The following is a 23,602-nucleotide window of genomic DNA, read 5'->3' as shown; positions in this document are numbered from 1 at the left end:
AAGTAAAATCACTTTTACATAATACAGAAATTATGAATCATCAGAAAAATGTGCTATGCATCGTTTTGTACTCTGTAAGTATGATGTATTCTCTAGTTCATTATTATAGATGGCAAGACATTGTCACAAAGACGAATAACATGCCAATTTTTTATTAAAATTTTAAAATTGCCAATAAAGTAAACTGCATATAATGCCTACCTGGTCCAACAGTAAAGATAGTATCCATTAGCTGACCAGCATCCTGCCAAACCTTCTCATTTACTGGGTCATATATACCTATTGGTGTTGCCTCATCTTCATAACCCACACTCCATTCATACCTTTAGGGTAAAAATAACAAGAATTTTAAATAAAAATTCGTAAGGGTTCCGCGGAACCCAGTGTCTCGCCTACTTTTGCTGTAACTCTCAGGCTCACCAAAAATGAGGAAAACAATCAATAAAAATATTCCTCTTGATACTATCTTTTGATTGTAAGAAGCTTCTGTCCAAGTTTGGTAAAAATTTCAGGATAGTTTATGAATCCAATAAATGCTTTAAAAACTTTAACTGCAGACTGTATGTAATGTTAACTGAAAGAAAAACTAAGTCCATTTATAAGTAAAATACAGATACACAGGAACCAAATATTAACAAAATTTCCTTTCTAGATACTAGCTCTTGATCATAAAAAATCTTCTGTCCAAGTTTGGTACAAATTCAATATAGTATAAGAAAGTTATTAAATTTTAAAACAATTTATCCACAGATGGAATGTGTTGTTTCCTGGCAGAAAACCTAAGTCTATTTAAAAGTAAAATACAGAAAAATTGGATTTATTTTTTACAAAATTTACTTTTTGATACTATCTTATGATCATAAACAAGCTTATGTCCAAGTTTGGTACAAACCCAGGATAGTTAAAGAAAGTTATTAAAATTTTTAAAAATTTAACCAACATAGTGAATGTTATGTTTCCCTGCAGAAAACCTAAGTCCATTTATAAATAAAATACAGAAAAAATGGAATTTTATTTTTACAAAATTTACTTCTGGATACTAGCTTATGAACATAAACAAGCTTCTGTCCAAGTTTGGTAGAAATCCAGTATAGTTTAAGAAAGTTAATTAAATTTTAAAAACTTTAACCACAGAGTGAATGTAATGTTTCCCCGCAGAAAAACTAAGTCCATTTATAAATAAAATACAGAAAAAATGGAGTTTTATTTTTACAATATTTACTTTTGGATACTATCTTATGAACATAAACAAGCTTCTGTCCAAGTTTGGTAGAAATCCAGTATAGTTTAAGAAAGTTATTAAATTTTCAAAAACTTTAACCACAGAGTGAATATTTGTGGACGCCGCCGCCAACGACACCGACGACGGAATGTAGGATCGCTTAGTCTCGCTTTTTCGACTCAAGTCGAAGGCTCGACAAAAATACTGATTTGTGATAAAAAAACAAAAAAAAACAAGAATGTGTCCATAGTACATGGATGCCCCACTCGCACTAGCATTTTACATGTTCACTGGACCGTGAAATTGGGGTCAATACTTTAATTTGGCATTAAAATTAGAAAGATCATATCATAATTAAAATGTGTACTAAGTTTCAAGTTGATTGGACTTCAACTTCATCAAAAACTACCTTGACCAAAAACTTTAACCTGAGCTTCACACCATCTTTTTCTTTGTTCAGTAGACCATGAAATTAGGGTCAATACTCTAATTTGACATTAAAATTAGAAAGATCATATCATAGGGAACATGTGTACTAAGTTTCAAATTGATTGGACTTCAACTTCATCAAAAACTAACTCGACCAAAAACTTTAACCTAAAGCGGAATGAACGAATGGACAAACGAATGGAGGCACAGACCAGAAAACATAATGCAACTCTACCATCGTAGGTGGGGCATAAAAAGCGTCTAAGCAATGAAGTATTAATGTATACAACACAAGTTAACAATAACAGAAACAATTATGGTCCTAAGAACACAAATGCCCCATCTGCACTATCATTTTTTATGTTCAGTGAACCATGAAAATGGGGTCAAATCTCTAATTTGGAATTAAAATTAGAAAGATCATATCATTAGGAACATGTGTTCTATGTTTCAAGTTGATTTGACTTCAACTTCATAAAAAACTACCTCAACCAAAAACTTTTAACCTGAAGCAGGACAAAATGACAGAAAAAACTGACAAATGAACGAAAGCAGGGACATACAGACCAGAAAACATAATGTCCATAACTGGACCTTAAAAGTCCTCATCAGCAGCTGCATCATGGGAAATCAACGTTTTTGTAATTTATTAAACCCCATAACTTGTAAACATAAAGTCTGAAATTGATAAAAATGTCTAACATGTTGACGACAGATGGACAGACTGTCATAATATGTCCCATAAGCAGGCATATAATAAAACTCAAAAGAGTAAAACAGATTTTACACTGTTGAAATAAATTCTACTGTTGAATAAATCTCTAACAGTTTAACAAAAGTATATGAACAATAAAATTACCCATCAGATTTCAAAAGAAATATTGATATTAAAAACTTACCATAATGGTTTAGAGGGAAACTGTTGAGATATAATCCACGAAGCTCTCAGTACACTATCAGGTGTTGTTACATTGAGTTGTAAAAACTTACCATAAGGGTTTAGAGGGGAACTGTTGAGATATTATCCATGAAGCTCTCAGTACACTATCAGGTGTTGTTACATTGAGTTGTAAAAACTTACCATAAGGGTTTAGAGGGGAACTGTTGAGATATTATCCATGAAGCTCTCAGTACACTATCAGGTGTTGTTACATTGAGTTGTAAAAACTTACCATAAGGGTTTAGAGGGGAACTGTTGAGATATTATCCATGAAGCTCTCAGTACACTATCGGAAGCTGTTACAGCTTGGTCATCCATGGTATAACCATTTGTGTCCTTCACTAACAATAATGTGTACTGTGTACTAGAAAATACATCTGAAAAAAATAGTGAAACATTATATATAATGAATATACATATTAGAAAGTGAATAGAACTATTTGTGTTCAGCTTTTGTTATAAATTATTGCATAAATTGTATTCAATTACAACCTGTTTAGCAAATGCAGAGGTGATGATGAAATTTGACAAAGTTACCTGGATTTCTACCTAAGATAGGCCTGGGAAACAAGAGTGCAGGCTTCTATAAACTAAATATTCGATTAAAATTGTTTAAATGTTATAACATATCCTTATCTCATGGATTTTCATGCTATTCAAAATGCATTATGTTAAAAGATATTTCTTGTCAACCCATGCATCCTATGTTTTTAGTCTCAAAAAATGAATGAAAATTTATGGTTTTTTTTATACATGGAATATCAAAATGTCTCCTATTTGTGAGGGCATGAGAAGAAGGCAAATACAAACACTTTTAACGAAAAAGTTATATATTTCCAAACCTGTTAATTTTACTGTTAGTGTTGTAATATTTGGTCACCAAATCCTAATTCAAAATTTTGACATTTTAGGGTTTTATGGAACCTATTCCTTTCATCTGCAATCTATTTTTTAAAAAGATTAACCCTAATTGAGAGAAACAACCCAATTCATTTGCAATATGCAAGAACACTACATATACTCAGAAATTTTACATAAATTCCCTTTTTCTGACTTGTTTTTATTGACGAATTTGATATGAAATTATCTTATCATATATACTTACCATCTAAAACATCTGTACAGTTACCAAGACTTGGATTGAATGGACACTTCTGGTCTTATGGAGAACAAACACGATGGCCTTCATTTAACCTTGATATATATACACTTACCATCAGACACATCTGTACAGTTACCAAGACTGGGATTAAATGGACATTTCTGGTCTTGTGGAGAACAAACACAATGGCCTTCACATGATATTGCATCACATCTTCTGACCAAGTCCAGGTAGCTAGGTGGAGTCTTTTTAAAAGCGGAATGAATCATTTGGCTTCTTAATCCAACCTGTGGAAAGCATATTGAATATGTGAGAAAGAATTCTGCTGTTTACCTTTATTCCAAGTATTAGTACAAACACCACAGATAACAATATGGGGGAAAAAATGTACCTAATTATTACAAATATTGAGGTATTATAAACCCATACATGCAGAAAAACAACAGCTAAATTTGTAGTAGAAAATACAGAATATATTCCAAGAAGTTATTTTATTGTGAAGGGTTTTATTAAACATTTCTGAATAAAACTTCAAGAATTTTTAAGTTGTACTATGGTAAATATTGACATGATTTGAGGGATTTGTAACCTTAGTTAAATGGCAATTAAATAATTAAAAAAAAAGACATTGGCAATCATACCACATCTTCTTTTTTATATTGACATTATAGACAAAATAAGTCATATCAATACAGAAGCTCTGGCTCTTACTTACCTTATTAACGGCCCACAGAGTGATGTATACTTCATCATATTTAGTCAATACAACAGTGTCAATTTTAAACAGTTGAACTTTGCCCTCATCACCATGGTCAGTGTTGCTATCTACATGGACATACTTGGTTTTAAGATCCTGCAAAACAAAAGTATTTATTATATTAATAAAGTCATAAAGAGTTGTTGTTCCTATCTTTCTGTTTATTTCTATGAAAAAAAAATTTAAGGTTAACTTCTCACTCATATTTGGTTATCTTTGACACCATGATCTGATTTTTTTTTTTTTTGGGGGGGGGGGGTAAAAATTTCTGCAGAAAAATCATACATTTGTTGAAACTTGAGGGGACATGAATTTGCCAAGTTAGTCCATATAAACCTTAAGGAAATTCATAATTCATTGAAAATAAGAGTTTTCCTCTATCAACAAAAATTCACAAAAAATGTTATCCAACTACTAATAATGAATTCATAGTATATGTCACAACTTGTCAGTCTTACAAAAAAATCAAATTGACTGACAATAAGTTAGACTGTATGGCGTCCTCCATTGTTATAAATATGGGTTATCTATAATGCCTATTCAAAATGTATCTAATTCAACAACCAAAATAAGCCATTAATCACACTCTTACAAATGCTGATAAATTATATATGCCAGCTACAATTAAAAAGATCATAAAAACTTGCCTTATACTCAGATCATAAAAACTTCCTATAGCAAGTTCTTGAAAACTTCCCTTATAGTCAGATAATAAAAACCTACATAAGAGTGAGATCATAAAAACTTGCCCAATAGCCAAATTATACAAACTTGCCTTATTCAAATTTTTCTCCATGTAAGAGGTTCCTACAGTGACCATATAATGATCAATCTGTGAATGTATATCACTGAACCCTAGCCAGGCAAGGTACACAGCATTACTTCCATAGGTCATCCACCCATGTTCATTTCTGGAGGTATCTGGATCAGAAGCATGGTCAGTACTAACAGCAAACATTCCTGAAATATACAGAATATTCTTTGAAAAATATGTTCCACAAGATTGGGGTACGTACAATGAATTGTTTGTAAGAAATATCCCTGAAATAAATAGAAAATTCCTTAAAAAATATGTTCAACAAGATTGGGGTACAATAAATGGCTTACAGCAAACATTCCTGAAATAAACAGAAGATTCCTTGAAAAATATTTTCCACAAGATTGGGGTACAATGAATTGATTCAGCAAATATTCCTGAAATGAACAGAAAATTCACTGCAATACATGTAAGAGAAGATCTTAGTACAATGAATGACTCACAGCAAACCTTCCTAAAATCAACAAAAGATTCCCTTAAACAAGTATATATGTCAAGACCTGGATACAGCATTTACAAATATTCCCTGTGATGTATCTGAGTTACAGATATCAGTGGTGAAAAAAAATACTGTCAACTCATCTTACTCAGTCAAAAGATACACACCACTGACTGTAATGTGTATGAGACATAGAATAACCATACATTGTCTCGAAATATCAATGTTATTTGTACAAGGCTAAGAAACAGGTAGAAAACGAGGCTGTACCGAGACCTGTTTCCAGCTGAGTAAAAATAACGTTGATATTTCGAGACAATGTATGGTTATTCTTTATATACTGCAACTCTACTAAATGAAGTATTTAGGATAAAAACCATCATTTAATTTGGAGGGTACAACGTAAAATTTCCACAAACCTGTATAATTTATTGACGTCATAAATAAAACTCTACTGAAACACATTATCAACGCCATAAACAAGGTGATATACGGTCAGTGACTGTATATCACATATTCTAACATGATGTCCTTCAAACGCTTTGAGTACACACCCGTGGTAAAATGTGAATATATTGCTAGGGCTGTTCCTATTGTACTCCCACGTCATATGTATTTTAATGAATGAGCTACCCGACGTCATAGAACAACGATGTCAGAATATAAGCATTTTACAGGAAAATACACGCTTGTGATACCGAAAATCATCACAACAAGAAAATGTAAACAAACGATGCTAAAATGTGATATAAGCCAAATTTTTTTTTTGTAAACATTTAAGACATTTGAGTAAATTAATCATTAAATTCATTCAAAACTATCTAAATACATTGTTGTAAACAGTTTAAGTATGTCACTTATTCAGTTTGTTCCATTCTTTTACGCGAATTGAATGGTGCGTTTATTTATGGGAACGGCAAATATCAGCCTCCACCTTGAGCGCTTTGATCCTAAAGAATTGCTGTATTTATCCTATTAGAATTGAAATAATTCATGGGGGCTTGAATATATCTATATTTTACCACGGGTTGTCCTTTTATGCCGATATTTTACCCCTCACTATCGCTCAGGGTAATATATTTGTCATAAAGGGCCTACCTGTGGTAAAATCACGATATATTCAAGCCCCCATGAATTATTTCTTAATGAATATACAGTCGATGCAATTTGACTTGCTTTTAAAATAGCACAGATGCAGTTATATAAAGATATATGCACTGTTAGAGAGTGGCTGCCCCTTCCTCCTAAGGTCCATAAAAACATACCTCTAGATGGTGGGGTGCTATCTACAAACATTCCCTGTGAAGTATCTGAGATACAGATGTCTGCACTGTTACAGGAAATCAAAGTCACATAGTATGTCACTCCATCATGTAGATCTAAACCAGTAAATACATAGGACCTGGCAATACCATTGACCTAGGAGAGATAAATGATAAATATCCTTAGAGCAAATAAAAATGTATTATATATAAAAAATGCTTTCCGTTAAAATGTTGTAATAAACTCTAGTTTGACTTCTTTGTTAATATGACAGTAAAAACAAAGATTTTGTATGATTGCCAAAGAAACAGTTATCCATAAGAGTCCAAATGAAGTTAATTTCAGCATGCATAGGTAACCAACAACAATGAGCAGATCAATACAGTACTGTAAGTTATAAAAGGCCCTGTGGTATATTGTTCTTTTTTTTTAAATTCAATTATGTAACAACCAAAGATGTATCTTAGGGTCTAACTTAATGATTCAGAGGACATTGTGAATTAGCCTCAAATATAAGATTTGATAGTGTAACCAAACAGAGAATTGTTGAAGCTGGCTGTGAAGGTAGCATGAATTCTCCTAGCTCTTTTAGCCTATACTTACTGGCTGTGAAGGTAGCATGAATTCTCCTAGCTCTTTTAGCCTATACTTACTGGCTGTGAAGGTAGCATGAATTCTCCTAGCTCTTTTAGCCTATACTTACTGGCTGTGAAGGTAGCATGAATTCTCCTAGCTCTTTTAGCCTATACTTACTGGCTGTGAAGGTAGCATGAATTCTCCTAGCTCTTTTAGCCTATACTTACTAGCTGTGAAGGTAGCATGAATTCTCCTAGCTCTTTTAGCCTATACTTACTGGCTGTGAAGGTAGCATGAATTCTCCTAGCTCTTTTAGCCTATACTTACTGGCTGTGAAGATAGCATGAATTCTCCTAGCTCTTTTAGCCTATACTTACTGGCTGTGAAGATAGCATGAATTCTCCTAGCTCTTTTAGCCTATACTTACTGGCTGTGAAGATAGCATGAATTCTCCTAGCTCTTTTAGCCTATACTTACTGGCTGTGAAGGTAGCATGAATTCTCCTAGCTCTTTTAGTCTATACTTACTGGCTGTGAAGGTAGCATGAATTCTCCTAGCTCTTTTAGCCTATACTTACTGGCTGTGAAGATAGCATGAATTCTCCTAGCTCTTTTAGCCTATACTTACTGGCTGTGAAGGTAGCATGAATTCTCCTAGCTCTTTTAGTCTATACTTACTGGCTGTGAAGGTAGCATGAATTCTCCTAGCTCTTTTAGCCTATACTTACTGGCTGTGAAGATAGCATGAATTCTCCTAGCTCTTTTAGCCTATACTTACTGGCTGTGAAGATAGCATGAATTCTCCTAGCTCTTTTAGCCTATACTTACTGGCTGTGAAGGTAGCATGAATTCTCCTAGCTCTTTTAGTCTATACTTACTGGCTGTGAAGGTAGCATGAATTCTCCTAGCTCTTTTAGCCTATACTTACTGGCTGTGAAGATAGCATGAATTCTCCTAGCTCTTTTAGCCTATACTTACTGGCTGTGAAGATAGCATGAATTCTCCTAGCTCTTTTAGCCTATACTTACTGGCTGTGAAGATAGCATGAATTCTCCTAGCTCTTTTAGCCTATACTTACTGGCTGTGAAGATAGCATGAATTCTCCTCCAATGTGAGATTTGATTGACAGGTATTGTCTCTTTATAAATGATTCTGCATCCTCAACTTCCCATTCAACCTTCATCGTTGTCCTATATATCTGAGTCAAATCAGTGATCCCAAAGTCATTGGAGAATGTTGGTACTTTTGACAGAACCGGTGGCGTGTCATCCACACTAAAGCCACTCGATGATGACTCTGCCCACAACCCTGGAAATAAACACACAATCTGTTTTAAATCTGGTTTAGTGTACCAACATTCTGCTTTGGAATTCCAGTTAATGGGGACATATCCTCGACATATAAAATCTCTTGTAGTTTAAAGATCTGTTTTATAATTAAAATCTTTAGAAACTAAATATGTTTTTCCCGTCCATGGGAAATAAATAACATGACTGGAGCACATCATGAACAGAAACTTAGACTTTTCTGTACAATGGATTGTGGACAGTTGTTAGTTTGTTAATCTTTCTTTCTTTTAGTCAAGTTATGAGGGTCTTGAAACAGTCATTCAGTTCTGTAATTTTTTAAAGCTATATTTCTTTATCTTTTTAAATTTTGCCCATTATCGTCTAAAATAATTTATATTTTGGCACCAAATTATTCATTTTTCTCTATTTTTTCTGTTTTTTTACCACCATTTTCTGAAATGCAATACTAAACGCATGTAAAATTTCTAAATTAACAGTATTAATGTAAAAATAAGTACAAACCTGCTTTATTATAAGCTCTGACTGTTATATACATCCGTGTGTTTATAGGAAGACTAAGATTATAACTAGATGAGTCCAGTAATGCTGCTGTTTCTGTCAAATGAAGCTCTATAGTTGGTACAATATCATCATACCCTGGCTTGGTTCCTACTCTCCATTCATATTTCTCCAAACCTGACTGGGCATCATCAAATCCATACCATTTAGCTGATATGAAGTTTCTGTAACAAAAAGAATTTACTGTTAAAATGTACACTTTTTATATAGATTAGACCATTGGTTTTCCTGTTTGAATGGTTTTACACTAGTAATTTTGGGGCCCTTTATAGCTTGTTGTTCAGTGTGAGCCAAGGCTCTGTGTTGAAGGCCGTACATTGACGTATAATGGTTTACTTTTTTTTTTGTTAAATTCTTATTTGGATGGAGAGTTGTCTCATTGGCACTCACACCACATCTTCCTATATCTTTTGAATATAAATGATGGTTTTTCTACCACAAGGGCATGTCTCAGCTACAATCACATCAAAGGGTGACAGCACTGAGAGCTGATGTAGTTTAAATTTATCCTCCAGTTTAAATTACCATAAATAATCTGGATATCGGTTTTCTTAGGCAATGTCAATGATGTAGGCTTATGACGTCATACATTCCCTCTCTATTTAACAAAAAACAATATCTCTCTAGAAGTCTGATGTGTAAAATAATTAAACAGAGAGATCAAAGGTTGATTTGAGAAAATAAAAATTTAATAAGATAGACATTGATGAATGCATTAACATATCATACATGCATTGTGGAAGCACACAAAACTCTATGAATGCTCATTTTAGAAAGAGAAATGCCATCTATTCTTATTGAACATGAAATAATCTTACTTCATTGATTGGTATTCTGTATCGTAATAACCAGTACCATCCTGCACAGTGCCTGGTGTTGGTGGACTGTTGTCAATAATTACACCATCTGATGTCACAGTCGTACACATTTCTGCTGTATTACATGCAGTTACAGTTGTGTAATATCTTAGTCCTGTACCAAGATGAGTATTTTCTAGGGTAAATTCTAAAAGAGAAATCAAGATTTTTGTTTAATAGGACAAAACAATTACTAACCAAAGAACCTTAGAACAGACAAAATTACAAAAATGTTATCATCACAAACTGATTTGGATAATGAAAAAACAAAAAGATGAATGTTTGTAGAAGGAATCTTAAAATAAGCAAGTATCTAACATAAACCGGTCATCCAGAGCAAGAAAATTGTCTCCCCTGTTTTATCAATAGATTTCATAGAATTCATATTTTATACATAAATGCTTTTCACCTTCATAAAAAAAATCTATTTCAAACCATGCTTTCACCTATCTTAACCAGCCTTTGTCCTGAATACAAAAAAAAATGTGACTCTTAGAAACTCCAATAAATTAATCATACCCACCCTTATTATCTCCAAAAGAACATTTTTAATTCTAAAGGCTTATATTGAAAGACAAAGTTATTTCAAATAAATGAATATCGCAGGCTAAACCTTTGAGTAACTGTGACATACACTTTTTTGTTTACTTGTTTAGTACACTTTGCTCACCATATGCTATTCCAATGGCTTGTTGTCCTAAAATATCCTCACATTGTGGACAGGTTCCAATCGAGACATAATAATCTTTGATAGTTGAATGAGATTCATGAAATCCTTCCCAGTGAGCATGTAAAACTTTAGTCTCGGTTTGATAGTCAATATCCTTCACACTTCCTGTCACTTGGTCCTTATCTCCATCATACACATGACCAGGTGTAGGTGGCGTTGTGTCTAGTTCAAAAGCCCAAGATGTGGCTAATGAAGACAATCCTGCTTTGTTGAAGGCCTAAAATATAAAATGTATTCACATTGAAGACCTGTTGGTGACCTTCTGCTGTTGTCTCTTTGGCACATTCCCCATTGCCATTCTCAGTTTTACATGTTCATTAGAAAAAAGGATTATGAGACTCACTCACTATTTAAGCATTTAGAGTAAATTAAAGTTTATTAAAATGATAATAGATATTCATTACAAATTAAGATGTTTCATAAAAAAACTAAATATCTTAAGAATCTCAATTCTTGTCTATATCAAATTTGTTTTCCAGCTTTAATGTTTGTTTTTGAAGGGGAAAGCAAGTTATTTTTTTTAATAAATGGTTTAGTAAATTTATTTTCCTTACTCTGACATTGATGTAATAAGAATGGCCATCCAGTAGTGAAAGAGGATTATTTTTGTCTGTAATTCCACATTCATCTGTTGTTTTTATATACGTCATCATATCCGTGTATCCAGGTTGTGAGCCAACTGACCACAGATAATAATCCACACCACTTTGTACATCTTTGAAGACTCCTTTCCAACTGAAATAAAAAAAAAACAATATATATTACAGTAAATGAACGCACCTGTATATGTGTTGTTGTGTCTGTGCTTGTCACTCTCGCTTTCAGCATTCATCACTGGCTAGCAGCTTGCTGTGAAAAGGAGAGCTGAGTGCGTAAGTCTTTCCTGCCAGTTACAGCCTCTCATGCAGTAAGACCTATGTGGCCCAGATATGGGATCCTCCACGAGGTGATAGATGGAAACTAGGCCCCTCACGGCCCCAGGCAAAACCACAAGGTCTCGGAGGAGGTTGTCCCTAGATGCACGGCATGCTAGGCCAAAGGGTGAGTGGATACGCCCTGGTGCCTGCAAACCAAACCCCCAGCTATGGGAAAATAGCCCCACTGCCTTGTGGGTGACTGTGGAAAGTCAAAGGCTATGGGAGACAACCCAGAAAGAAATCCGGACAGATGCAATCCGTTAGCATGGTAATGCAATCATCTACGGGAAGGACTACCCAGAGAGAAAACCCGGCCCACCAGAGTGGAGGTTGGACATTGGGCTAACTACCCAACTCTGTAAAAAAGAACTTGTTACAGAAACCAGAAACACTGAAAAAACCCAAGATTGGTGTACTGCTGAAGAACTAAACATGACACATTTGGGGGAAAGCCGAAAGGAAGCCCAAAAGCCGAGCGGTTCCATAGTAGCGCCAAAACAGAATATGTATATAGGATGTTGGAATGTTAGAACAATGGCAGACATATCAAAAGCAGCACAAATAGCAAAGGAAATGAAAAATTATGGTATGGACATACTAGGTATCAGTGAAAGTAGATGGAAAGGATCAGGTGAAACCAAGCTTCAAAGTGGAGACACAGTGATCTATGTCGGCGATGATGAACATCAAGTCAAGGGAGTAGCCATAATGATGAATGAAAGAGCCAAGAAATCATTGATGGAATGGACACCAATCAACAAGAGAATGATAAAGGCAAGATTCTATTCAAAGTATAAAAAGCTGACAGTTATACAAGCATATGCTCCAACAAACAATGCAAAAAAGAGGAAGAGAAAGAAGAGTTTTACCAACAACTACAAGACAATGTTTCATCCTGCAATAAGAATGATATGCTTATAGTTATGGGTGACCTGAATGCAAAAGTAGGCAAAGACAATAGCCATTTGCAAGAGGTGTAAGGAAAACATGGATGTGGGACAATAAACGAAAATGGTGAATTATTATGTAATTTTTGCCAAATCAACGGACTCATCATAACAGGCTCCATTTTCCCACATAAGGAAATACATAAAGTAACATGGAAATCCCCTGATGGAAAAACAACAAACCAGATAGATCATATAATGGTATGAGGGGACATGAGGACATCAATATTAGATACAAGAGTAATGAGAGGAGCAGATGTGTATACTGACCACTACTTAGTAAGGTCTAAGATCAGACTCAAACTGGCAAGAAATAAAGGTGACAAGAACAAATGCAAAAGAGAGAGATATGACCTAAACAAGCTAAAAAGTATGGATGTAAGGGAAAAGTACAATATTGAAGTGAGAAACAGATTCCAAGTACTAGAAGAAGGTAGCATAGAAGATCCAGTGTTGAAATATGAAGGTGCAGTAGAGATATACACTAAGGCAGCTAAACAGGTATTGGGGAGCAGTAAAAAGATCAGTAAACCATGGATAACCTACAATACATGGAAAATGGTTGATGAAAGAAAATAAATTAAAAATAAATTAGAAGGAACCAGGTCAGAAAGATTAAAAGTGAGACTCAATGAAGAATACAAGCAGAAAAATAAAGGGGTTAAGAAAAGTGCCAGAGAGGATAAAAGGAAGTGGTACAATATGATGGCTGAAGATGCAGAAAAAGCAGCAGAAAATGGCAGAAGCAAAGAGCTTTATAACATCACTAAAATACTAACAGGTGAAAGAAAGAGGCAACACACAGGAGTAAAAAGTAAAGAAGGAGAACTGAAAAGTGAAAGAAATGATATATTTAATTGATGGGTAGAACATTTTAGTGAAGTTTTAAATGGGCAAGATCCTCTTCATCCAATTTCAGAGGAAGATGTAGATATGGCCGAAATTATAATAGAGGAAATCGATCTAGGAGAATGGACAGTAGCTGAAGTCAAAAGAGCACTGAAGAAGACACAAAATGGGAAGTCAGCAGGAATAGATAGTGTAACACCAGAGCTTATAAAGGCAGACATCGACCTTACAGCAGAGAAAATGGCAGAAATATTTAACAGCCTATGGGAAGAAGAAAATTGGCCATCAGACTGGAGAAAGGGATTGATTTGTAAGATCTTTAAGAAGGGTGATATGACAGATTGTAACAACTGGAGGGGAGTGACTCTTTTACCTGTTTTCAGTAAAGTTTTCTGCAGAATTCTAATAGAAAGAATAAAAGAAGGAATATACAAGAGATTGAGGAATGAGCAGGCAGGATTTAGACCAAAAAGAGGAACAATTAAACAGATTTTTATCCTTCGAAACATACTGGAACAAACAAATGAATGGAGGGCAGCTTTAATAATACTTTTTTTAGACTTCGAAAAAGCATTTGACTCAGTCCACTGAGAGAGTCTATGGTATATCATGAAGAGCTATGGAATACCAGACAAGATCATAAGAACCATAAAGGAGATATATAAAGGATTTAAGTGTTCTGTCATCGATCAGGGAGAAACATCAGAATGGGTTGAGATCAAATCAGGAGTAAAACAGGGATGCTTAATGTCAGATTTCTTTTCCTTCTAGTCATAGACTGGATCATGTGGAAAACAACTGCAGACAAATCAAGAGGGATGGATGGAACTTAAATACTGTTCTAGAAGATCTTGACCTTGCGGACGACATCGCACTCCTTTTCCTCAAAATTTAGCGACTTTGATGAAAAAACACAGAAATTAACAACTGAAGCTGAAAGAGTTGGAATGAAACTTAACCCCAAAAAGTGTAAAACTCTGAGATTCAAGCAAACAAAGAATAATGAGTTGATAACGTTATACGACCAGAAAATAGAAGATGTAGACAAGTTCACATACCTGGGAGCAGTCATGGACAAAGAGGGAGGAGGCAGTTGTGACATCAAAAACAGAATACAGAAAGCAAGAGGGATATTCCATCGCCTAAGAAATATATGGTATGCAAGAGGAATTGGCCGAAAAACAAAAATTCACCTTTATAAATCATTAGTAAGACCTGTATTATTGTATGGATGCGAAACATGGAAATTAACAAACATTGAAGAAAAGAAACTTAATACTGTAGAACACCAATGCCTTAGGAAGATCCTAAAAATAAGATGGCAAAGTAAAACATCAAACAAAACAGTAAACGAAATAGCTAACACCAGAAACATCAGTTGTGAAATCAGAAGGAGACGGTGGACATGGATAGGACATACATTAAGACGTGAAAGAGACAACAACAGCTATATAGCTCTTCAATGGGCACCTGAAGGGAAAAGAACTAGAGGAAGGCCAAAAAATACATGGAGAAGAACAACAGAGAGAGAAAGGAACCAACAAGGATGGACAAGTTGGAACGTAGCCAGAATAGCGGCAAAAGATAGAAAAGGGTTGAAAAACAGCGTGGAGGCCTTATGCGACTTCTGGGGCAGAGAGAATTAAGGTAAGGAAATAAAATTATTGCTTGCTTATATTCATAAAGAAGTAGGTACAGTAAGGACCGATTTTGGCTTCAAATTTCAGGTTCATCTGACGAAAAATTTTGACCACTTTTTAAACATTTACTATTTTGTTTGAATCAATTAGTTTATGTGAAAATTTGAACTGATTTAGTCATTAAAAACAATCCGATTCAAGCTCAAATATGAAAAATCTACCAATTATGCTGGAAAATGTCACTTTTCAGATGGTTTTGGTCAAAAATGAAAGTGGACGCATCTGTGTTCATCCTCATCCTTTATATACCATGTTTTGTATTATCATCAAATACAACTTAAATTTCAATATTAAGGATGAACACAAATGTTGCCACTTTTGTTTAACACGAAAACCGTCTAAGATTTCACTAAAATGCTTGAATTGTGAAGATTTTAGTAATTTAGCATGACTTAAGGTGCTTGTATATATATATGCAATGTATTGTCAAAAACAGCCCATATCTATGTAGCAGAAGCATTCTACTGTCTAATAAATTACTGGAAGTTTACATTTGATCAATTTTGTAAAACTGCTGTATTTTGAGGCCAAAAAGGGGTCTTACTGGACCTACTCCTTTATTAAAACAGATTTAAAGACTCATAGTTGTACACATGAGAGCAAATGCATTGCAATATTCCAAAATTCTAAAATTTAGGATAAGCACTGATTTTTGCTGATCAAATCATACTGATTTTTGCAACTAGACATTTTAACTATATTTTTGTGGAAACTTGTTTTCATGGCTTTTCTATAGTCTGCCCACAAGCATATAAGAACTTTATACTTATTTTTATACATTTAACTTTGAATGTAACTCAGAAATTGTTAAAATTAGATATCCAGTGGATAATAATGAATCCATCCACAATAAGCACACACAAATAGAATCTACCATATGTTATGACCATTTATATACTTATCAAGGACTTATTTCTGTTGTTGATGTCGTGTGACAATCTTATGACCTTCTATATACTTACCAAGGACTTATTCCTGTTGTAAATGTAATGTGACAATCCTATGACCTTTATATACTAACCAAGGACTTATTTCTGTTGTTGATGTCGTGTGACAATCTTATGACCTTTATATACTTACCAAGGAATTATTCCTGTTGTAAATGTAATGTGACAATCTTATGACCTTTATATACTTACCAAGGACTTATTTCTGTTGTTAATGTATTGTAACGATCTTATGACCATTTATATACTTACCAAGGACTTATTTCTGTTGTAGATGTAATGTGACGATCTTATGACCTTTATATACTTACCAAGGACTTATTGCTGTTGTTAATGTAATGTGACGATCTTATGACCTTTATATACTTACCAAGGACTTATTGCTGTTGTAGATGTAATGTGACGATCTTATGACCTTTATATACTTACCAAGGACTTATTGCTGTTGTTAATGTAATGTGACGATCTTATGACCTTTATATACTTACCAAGGACTTATTTCTGTTGTTAATGTAATGTGACAATCTTATGACCATTTATTTACTTACCAAGGACTTATTTCTGTTGTAAATGTAATGTGACAATCTTATGACCTTTATATACTTACCAAGGACTTATTTCTGTTGTTGATGTCATGTGACAATCTTATGACCTTTATATACTTACCAAGGAATTATTCCTGTTGTTAATGTAATGTGACAATCTTATGACCTTTATATACTTACCAAGGAATTATTCCTATTGTAAATGTAATGTGACAATCTTATGACCTTTATATACTTACCAAGGACTTATTTCTGTTGTTGATGTAATGTGACAATCTTATGACCTTCTATATACTTACCAAGGACTTATATCTGTTGTTGATGTAATGTGACAATCTTATGACCTTTATATACTTACCAAGGACTTATTTCTGTTGTTGATGTAATGTGACAATCTTATGACCTTTATATACTTACCAAGGACTTATTTCTGTTGTTGATGTCATGTGACGATCTTATGACCATTTATTTACTTACCAAGGACTTATTTCTGTTGTTGATGTCATGTGACAATCTTATGACCTTTATATACTTACCAAGGACTTATTTCTGTTGTTGATGTAATGTGACAATCTTATGACCTTTATATACTTACCAAGGACTTATTTCTGTTGTTGATGTCATGTGACAATCTTATGACCTTTATATACTTACCAAGGACTTATTTCTGTTGTTAATGTAATGTGACAATCTTATGACCTTTATATACTTACCAAGGACTTATTTCTGTTGTTGATGTAATGTGACAATCTTATGACCTTTATATACTTACCAAGGACTTATTCCTGTTGTTGATGTAATGTGACGATCTTATGACCTTTATATACTTACCAAGGACTTATTTCTGTTGTTGATGTAATGTGACGATCTAATGACCTTTATATACTTACCAAGGACTTATTTCTGTTGTTGATGTCATGTGACGATCTTATGACCTTTATATACTTACCAAGGACTTATTTCTGTTGTTGATGTAATGTGACGATCTTATGACCTTTATATACTTACCAAGGACTTATTTCTGTTGTTAATGTAATGTGACGATCTAATGACCTTTATATACTTACCAAGGACTTATTTCTGTTGTTGATGTCATGTGACGATCTTATGACCTTTATATACTTACCAAGGACTTATTTCTGTTGTTGATGTAATGTTATGATCTTATGACCTTTATATACTTACAAAGGACTTATTCCTGTTGTTGATGTAATGTTACGATCTTATGACCTTTATATACTTACCAAGGACTTATTTCTGTTGTTGATGTAATGTGACGATCTTATGACCTTTATATACTTACCAAGGACTTATTTCTGTTGTTAATGTAATGTGACGATCTAATGACCTTTATATACTTACCAAGGACTTATTTCTGTTGTTGATGTCATGTGACGATCTTATGACCTTTATATACTTACCAAGGACTTATTTCTGTTGTTGATGTAATGTTATGATCTTATGACCTTTATATACTTACAAAGGACTTATTCCTGTTGTTGATGTAATGTTACGATCTTATGACCTTTATATACTTACCAAGGACTTATTCCTGTTGTTAATGTAATGTGACGATCTAATGACCTTTATATACTTACCAAGGACTTATTTCTGTTGTTAATGTAATGTGACGATCTAATGACCTTTATATACTTACCAAGGACTTATTTCTGTTGTTGATGTCATGTGACAATCTTATGACCTTTATATACTTACCAAGGACTTATTTCTGTTGTTGATGTTATGTGACGGTTAATCAAAGTGATTGGTTTATCTGTTCTGTCAGGTGGAGTTACATCAATTGTAATCGGAGCAGAAATCTTTTCTGTCTCTCTTTTGGCAAAATCCACAGCTAAAAAAATAACATAACGATTATTATGTCATTATACTGTTGTAATTGAAAATAACACATTCTAAATTCTCAATACAATTCTGTTTAGTTTTAATATTGCAATTTTTAGTTTATGTACCCATTTAACTTATCACGATTTGTCCATTATTACTTAGGATATTACTAAAATTCCTTAAAAATGTTGATGCCACAAGGGTAAATCTGACAGTATAAAGCAAAATGATTATTGTTTGAGGTCATTAGGTCAAGTATTGCATAATCTCAAGTCAATGTTGCAGAATTCTAAATAGTTATAAAGTCTAAGGGTTATCCACAGATCTAAATGGCTGAAAAAAACATATATTTTGTTTTAATACCATTTTTTATTTTGCAGTGTCTATTTGTCTTCTTTGATTTTTTTTTCTTTCTGTTTTTATAAAAAAATCTCTGACAGTTGTAATATTGACACAATGATCAAATATGAGTTACTGTGGATTCATTAATATTCGTTGGATACGAATTTTCGTGGATTTCGTGGGAACAGGTGAACCACGAAATCAAATGTTCAACGAATATCACATTTTCCATAAGCTTGTATGCATACTTTGGCAAAACCACGAAATCAAATATCCACGAACATAAAGTTTTCCTCATTCAACGAAAATTGGTACCCACGAAAATAAATGAATCCACAGTATTACCTTTGAGTGTGGCATAATACACATATCCATTCTGAAGAGTGAGTTGATGTAATGCTTTATGTTGGACCACCCCTACATTCTCAAAGGAATACACATCATTACCACCTGGTGTTGTACCTGTCAAATATAAAACATGTGCTGATTAGTCTTTAATAAAACATTACCTGACTATTCATCTTTACTGTATTATTAATTTAAGTTTGTCTAAGCATTCAGAAATAATCTATAATCTGTATTTAATCAGAATTTGACACTCAAAGAATGCGTGTTTCTGACGAGATTTACAAAGCAATCAGGACTGCCAATTCTACAGTCCATAAATTAAAGTGATCATATTTTTTGTCCATCTGCTGAGTTAAGCCTTTTTCAACTGATTTTTATAGTTCGTTCTTATGTTGTACCGTTTTACCACTGTCCCAGGTTAGGAGAGGGTTGGGATCCTGCTAACATGTTTAACCCCACCACATTATTTATGTATGTGCCTGTCCCAAGTCAGGAGCCTGTAATTCAGTGGTTGTCGTTTGTTTATTTGTTACATATTTGTTTTTCATTCTTTTTTTTTACATAAATAAGGCTGTTAGTTTTCTCATTTGAATTGTTTTACATTGTCTTATCGGGGCCTTTTATAGCTGACTATGTGGTATGGGCTTTGCTCATTGTTGAAGTTTGTGCGGTGACCTATAGTTGTTAATTTTTGTGTCATTTTGGTCTTTTGTGGACAGTTGTCTCATTGGCAATCATTTTCTTTTTTATATACCCTAGAGGCATGGAACTGTGAATGGTACAATAAATCACTAATAATCCTTATCTTTTAATATAACAGCATAAAGCTTCAACTAGTTGTTAAACTTAACATCTTCCATTAAAAACTCCTTAAAGTCCAAGAGTAAAAATACAAATATACACACTATAAGCATTAAGCTTAGACCATACTTACCTATACCCAGTATATATTCTTTTATACCAGTGGCATGTGGTCCAGTGTCATATTCTTCTACGTCACGAAAACCATCCCAGTTTATATAGAGGTCTGTATTAGAAGTCTGAAGTGAAATTATAATTGATTTAATAAAAGATATAGTCAAATTTAAGTAGGACTTAAACTTTATAGTTCTTTGGGATTAAAAAAGAGAACTTAACGAATGTTAACATTTTTCTATATTTTTCGATCTATTTTTTTCTTTTTTTTGCAGATTTCAAATTCTTTAATATTTGTTTACAAGTATATAACTTATCAGTGCATTATACCTACGTACATAACCCTAAGATGTGTGCATAAAAATCATTACATATTCACACATTCAATTTGTGTACAGCAAAAACTTGTCCTATGAAATATTGTCAAACAAGTAAATATTTCATGACTTTGTGGCATGAAATTTTCAATCAAATAATGTCCAGAGAAAGACAAATTTTCCGATGCAATTTTGTCCATATACAGACAATATTTATAGGCCAATAGTATGAAATTTTGTCTTGATAAAGGGTGGTTATTCAAGGATAAATATTGTTTATATTTAAGAAATAATTCATTGGGCTTGAATTTGTTGTAAATACATGTATTTTCCACTTGAATGTTTTTATACACTATTGATTTTTTGGGTACCTTTTTAGCTTACCATTCAGTGTGAGCCAAGGCTCTGTGTTGAAGACCGCACCTTGACCTATAATGGTTTACTTTTATAAATTGTGACTTGTATGGAGAGTTGTCTCATTAGCACTTATACCACATCTTCCTATATCTATAGTATATCATATATAAATCACCTGATAAATTAATCCTGGATTTAAACCAATCCACAATCTTCCTGCCACAGGTGGAGTCAGATCCACAACAATACCGTCACTACAGGCATTTATTTCTTCTAAATACTCAATCCATGTCTCTCTTGGTATTTGTATAGGATTAGCATGTACACATACCGTGTAGCGGGTTCCATGGACAAGCTCATTGTTACTGAATAGTTCATTCATGAAACCATTAACTACAACAGAAATTATAGTATCAAAAAACTGTTATCACAAAAAGATTACATTTTTTTTCAATTAAAATGACAAATTAAGATTTCCATTATTAGATACTGTCACCCTACTCCATTTTATGGATATTCGTTATAAATAATATCTGAACTATCCAGTTGAGTAAAAGCCAGAATTGGTGTCTTCAAAATGTACATACAGATACAGAACGAAGTTCCTTGTAAAAAAATATCATAGGAACATGGTGGCTTCTAATGAGCAAGTCATCCAGTTAAAAATTGACCTAGATTTGAATCAGCATGGCCTAAATTATCTTTAGAATGAAGTATAAAGCTTGCTACACTCAATTATATAAAATTGCTAGAGGATCTTTCAGCCATGATAATATAGCAATGAAAACCAATGGTCTACCCAGGCTACTAAATTTAGCAAAGCAATGTTCATAAAATTAGTAGTTGTGACATTACAACATTGTTATTATACTGACAAATTATCATGAGCTACTTTTTTATTTGGATTTCTGTCAGAAGAAAAATTTGGTTAATATAAATTGTTTGAATATTATCAAACTAAATTCTTATACATGTATATGGATATTACAACATAGTCTAATAAGAAATTAAATTGCTGCAAAGTTTGTGAGACAGGGCTGTAAGCGAAAATGGTATCCACTAATAAAGTGGACTACAGTATTAAAATAATGACTAAGTACATCCCATTCTTACTTGTATGTCCACATCTAATGCTATCAGGATGGTCACATGGTTTTGGTAAACTCAGCTGACTGATCTGATGATAGTATGTTGTTACATCTATAGTCTTAGCATCTAATATAGCATATTCATAATCTTTATGACGCAACGTAGGCCAGGCAGCTGATATAATATTCTTGTATGGGGTATAATCCATGTCTGGTTCAGGCCAATAGGCATTCTCTTCCAGATAAATCATTTTACCACGACTATCTAAAAATATTTAAAATGTATGTTTTAAAATTTTTATGTACTTCTGATAATTTTATAGGCATGTAAATCAATGGATTGCACATCTGTCATGTGGCAAAAACATTTCCATATATGGATTAGTAGTGCTACATACTATATATTTTAAACATGTATAGAGTTACAAGAATATTGGTAGCCACAAGAATAAATGAAACCATTGTTTTCTATACAAGAGCATTAAATCATTTGATATTCTCAACTCTTTGCTAGGTTTTACACTTTTAATGTATACTAAGAGTAGTTAAGTATATATAAAACCTTCACTAGAAAATATTTGTATTTCAATCCTTGACAATAGGGTACTCTCATTACTTTCTTCTTGGCTTCTAAGGTCAAATTCCTCTCCTAAAAGTGTCTTTTAAGAATAAATAATTTTGGTTAAGTTAAGTGAGGCTGTTAAAATACAGGGGTCCCTAAGTATGCGACCTTGGCTACTTAGGTATTTATATATCAGGAAATAATTGAATAAAAATATTTATTATAAAAAAAAAAAATTTTTTTAAAAATATAATAATCTTACCTAAAGCCTCAGGTGCTCCTACAGCATCGATAACAATATTAGGTATTATCAGTATAGGATTATATGCATCACAGTCTTTAACCTCGGTAGATATGGTTGTGTATAACTTAACATTGTTGTATCCTCTTATAGAAAATCTTTTACATTTTGAAAAATCCATAGTACCATTCAATTCATATTCAAAGGATATCTGAAAAAAAAAAATGTTTTTGTATTCTTTATATGATATTTAACAAGTGCTCTGTTATTAACCCAACAGCCACGGGTTTTACAAGCTTCCATCAAAATTTAAATTAGTTTCTTTTCCAACAAAACATTTAAGGAATGACTGTAATATATTTTCTGTCTATGAAGAAATAACATAAAAAATTTGGTGCACACTGAATAACGTGCGTAGCGGGTTATTTAAGTGTGCACCACATTTTTTATGTTATTTAGAATAGACAGAAAAAAATTTACAGTCATTTCTTATAATTTAATTCTAAATTCCATTTTAAACTGTAGAAAACCATGAAAAAATATTGATGACGTCACGGTCACATGACTTAATTGTGTCTATGGGCTCATAACATAATAACGTCAGCCAATCAGAAGACGCGTTACATCCAAAATTAAATTATTAAATTGATAACAGGAATTGCTAACAAGAATACCACACAAAC

The 23,602-nt window shown here is 33.2% G+C and overlaps 1 protein-coding gene across 1 annotated transcript in view; it reads right to left on the bottom strand.

Annotated features, from left to right (window-relative positions):
• The window catches only part of LOC134697555 (uncharacterized), an 81,513-nt gene that overhangs the window by 13,037 nt on the left and 44,874 nt on the right, over positions 1-23,602 (bottom strand). Inside the window, exons 27-43 of the mRNA XM_063559836.1 lie at positions 22,941-23,130; positions 22,142-22,381; positions 21,204-21,421; positions 20,374-20,479; positions 19,437-19,553; positions 18,621-18,756; positions 11,554-11,734; positions 10,940-11,216; positions 10,231-10,417; positions 9,356-9,576; positions 8,623-8,852; positions 6,972-7,125; positions 5,226-5,410; positions 4,409-4,546; positions 3,806-3,980; positions 2,824-2,968; positions 202-323 (exon numbers count right to left, since the gene is read on the bottom strand). Of these exons, the coding sequence (XP_063415906.1) occupies positions 202-323; positions 2,824-2,968; positions 3,806-3,980; positions 4,409-4,546; positions 5,226-5,410; positions 6,972-7,125; positions 8,623-8,852; positions 9,356-9,576; positions 10,231-10,417; positions 10,940-11,216; positions 11,554-11,734; positions 18,621-18,756; positions 19,437-19,553; positions 20,374-20,479; positions 21,204-21,421; positions 22,142-22,381; positions 22,941-23,130 (3,022 nt within the window). The remainder of the gene's footprint in view (positions 1-201; positions 324-2,823; positions 2,969-3,805; positions 3,981-4,408; positions 4,547-5,225; positions 5,411-6,971; positions 7,126-8,622; positions 8,853-9,355; positions 9,577-10,230; positions 10,418-10,939; positions 11,217-11,553; positions 11,735-18,620; positions 18,757-19,436; positions 19,554-20,373; positions 20,480-21,203; positions 21,422-22,141; positions 22,382-22,940; positions 23,131-23,602) is intronic.

This window comes from Mytilus trossulus, chromosome 14 (assembly GCF_036588685.1).
Source record: "Mytilus trossulus isolate FHL-02 chromosome 14, PNRI_Mtr1.1.1.hap1, whole genome shotgun sequence".
In the NCBI taxonomy this organism is placed as follows: domain Eukaryota; kingdom Metazoa; phylum Mollusca; class Bivalvia; order Mytilida; family Mytilidae; genus Mytilus; species Mytilus trossulus.
Note: the sequence above shows the minus strand (reverse complement) of the source record. Positions and strands in the feature narration are given on the sequence as shown.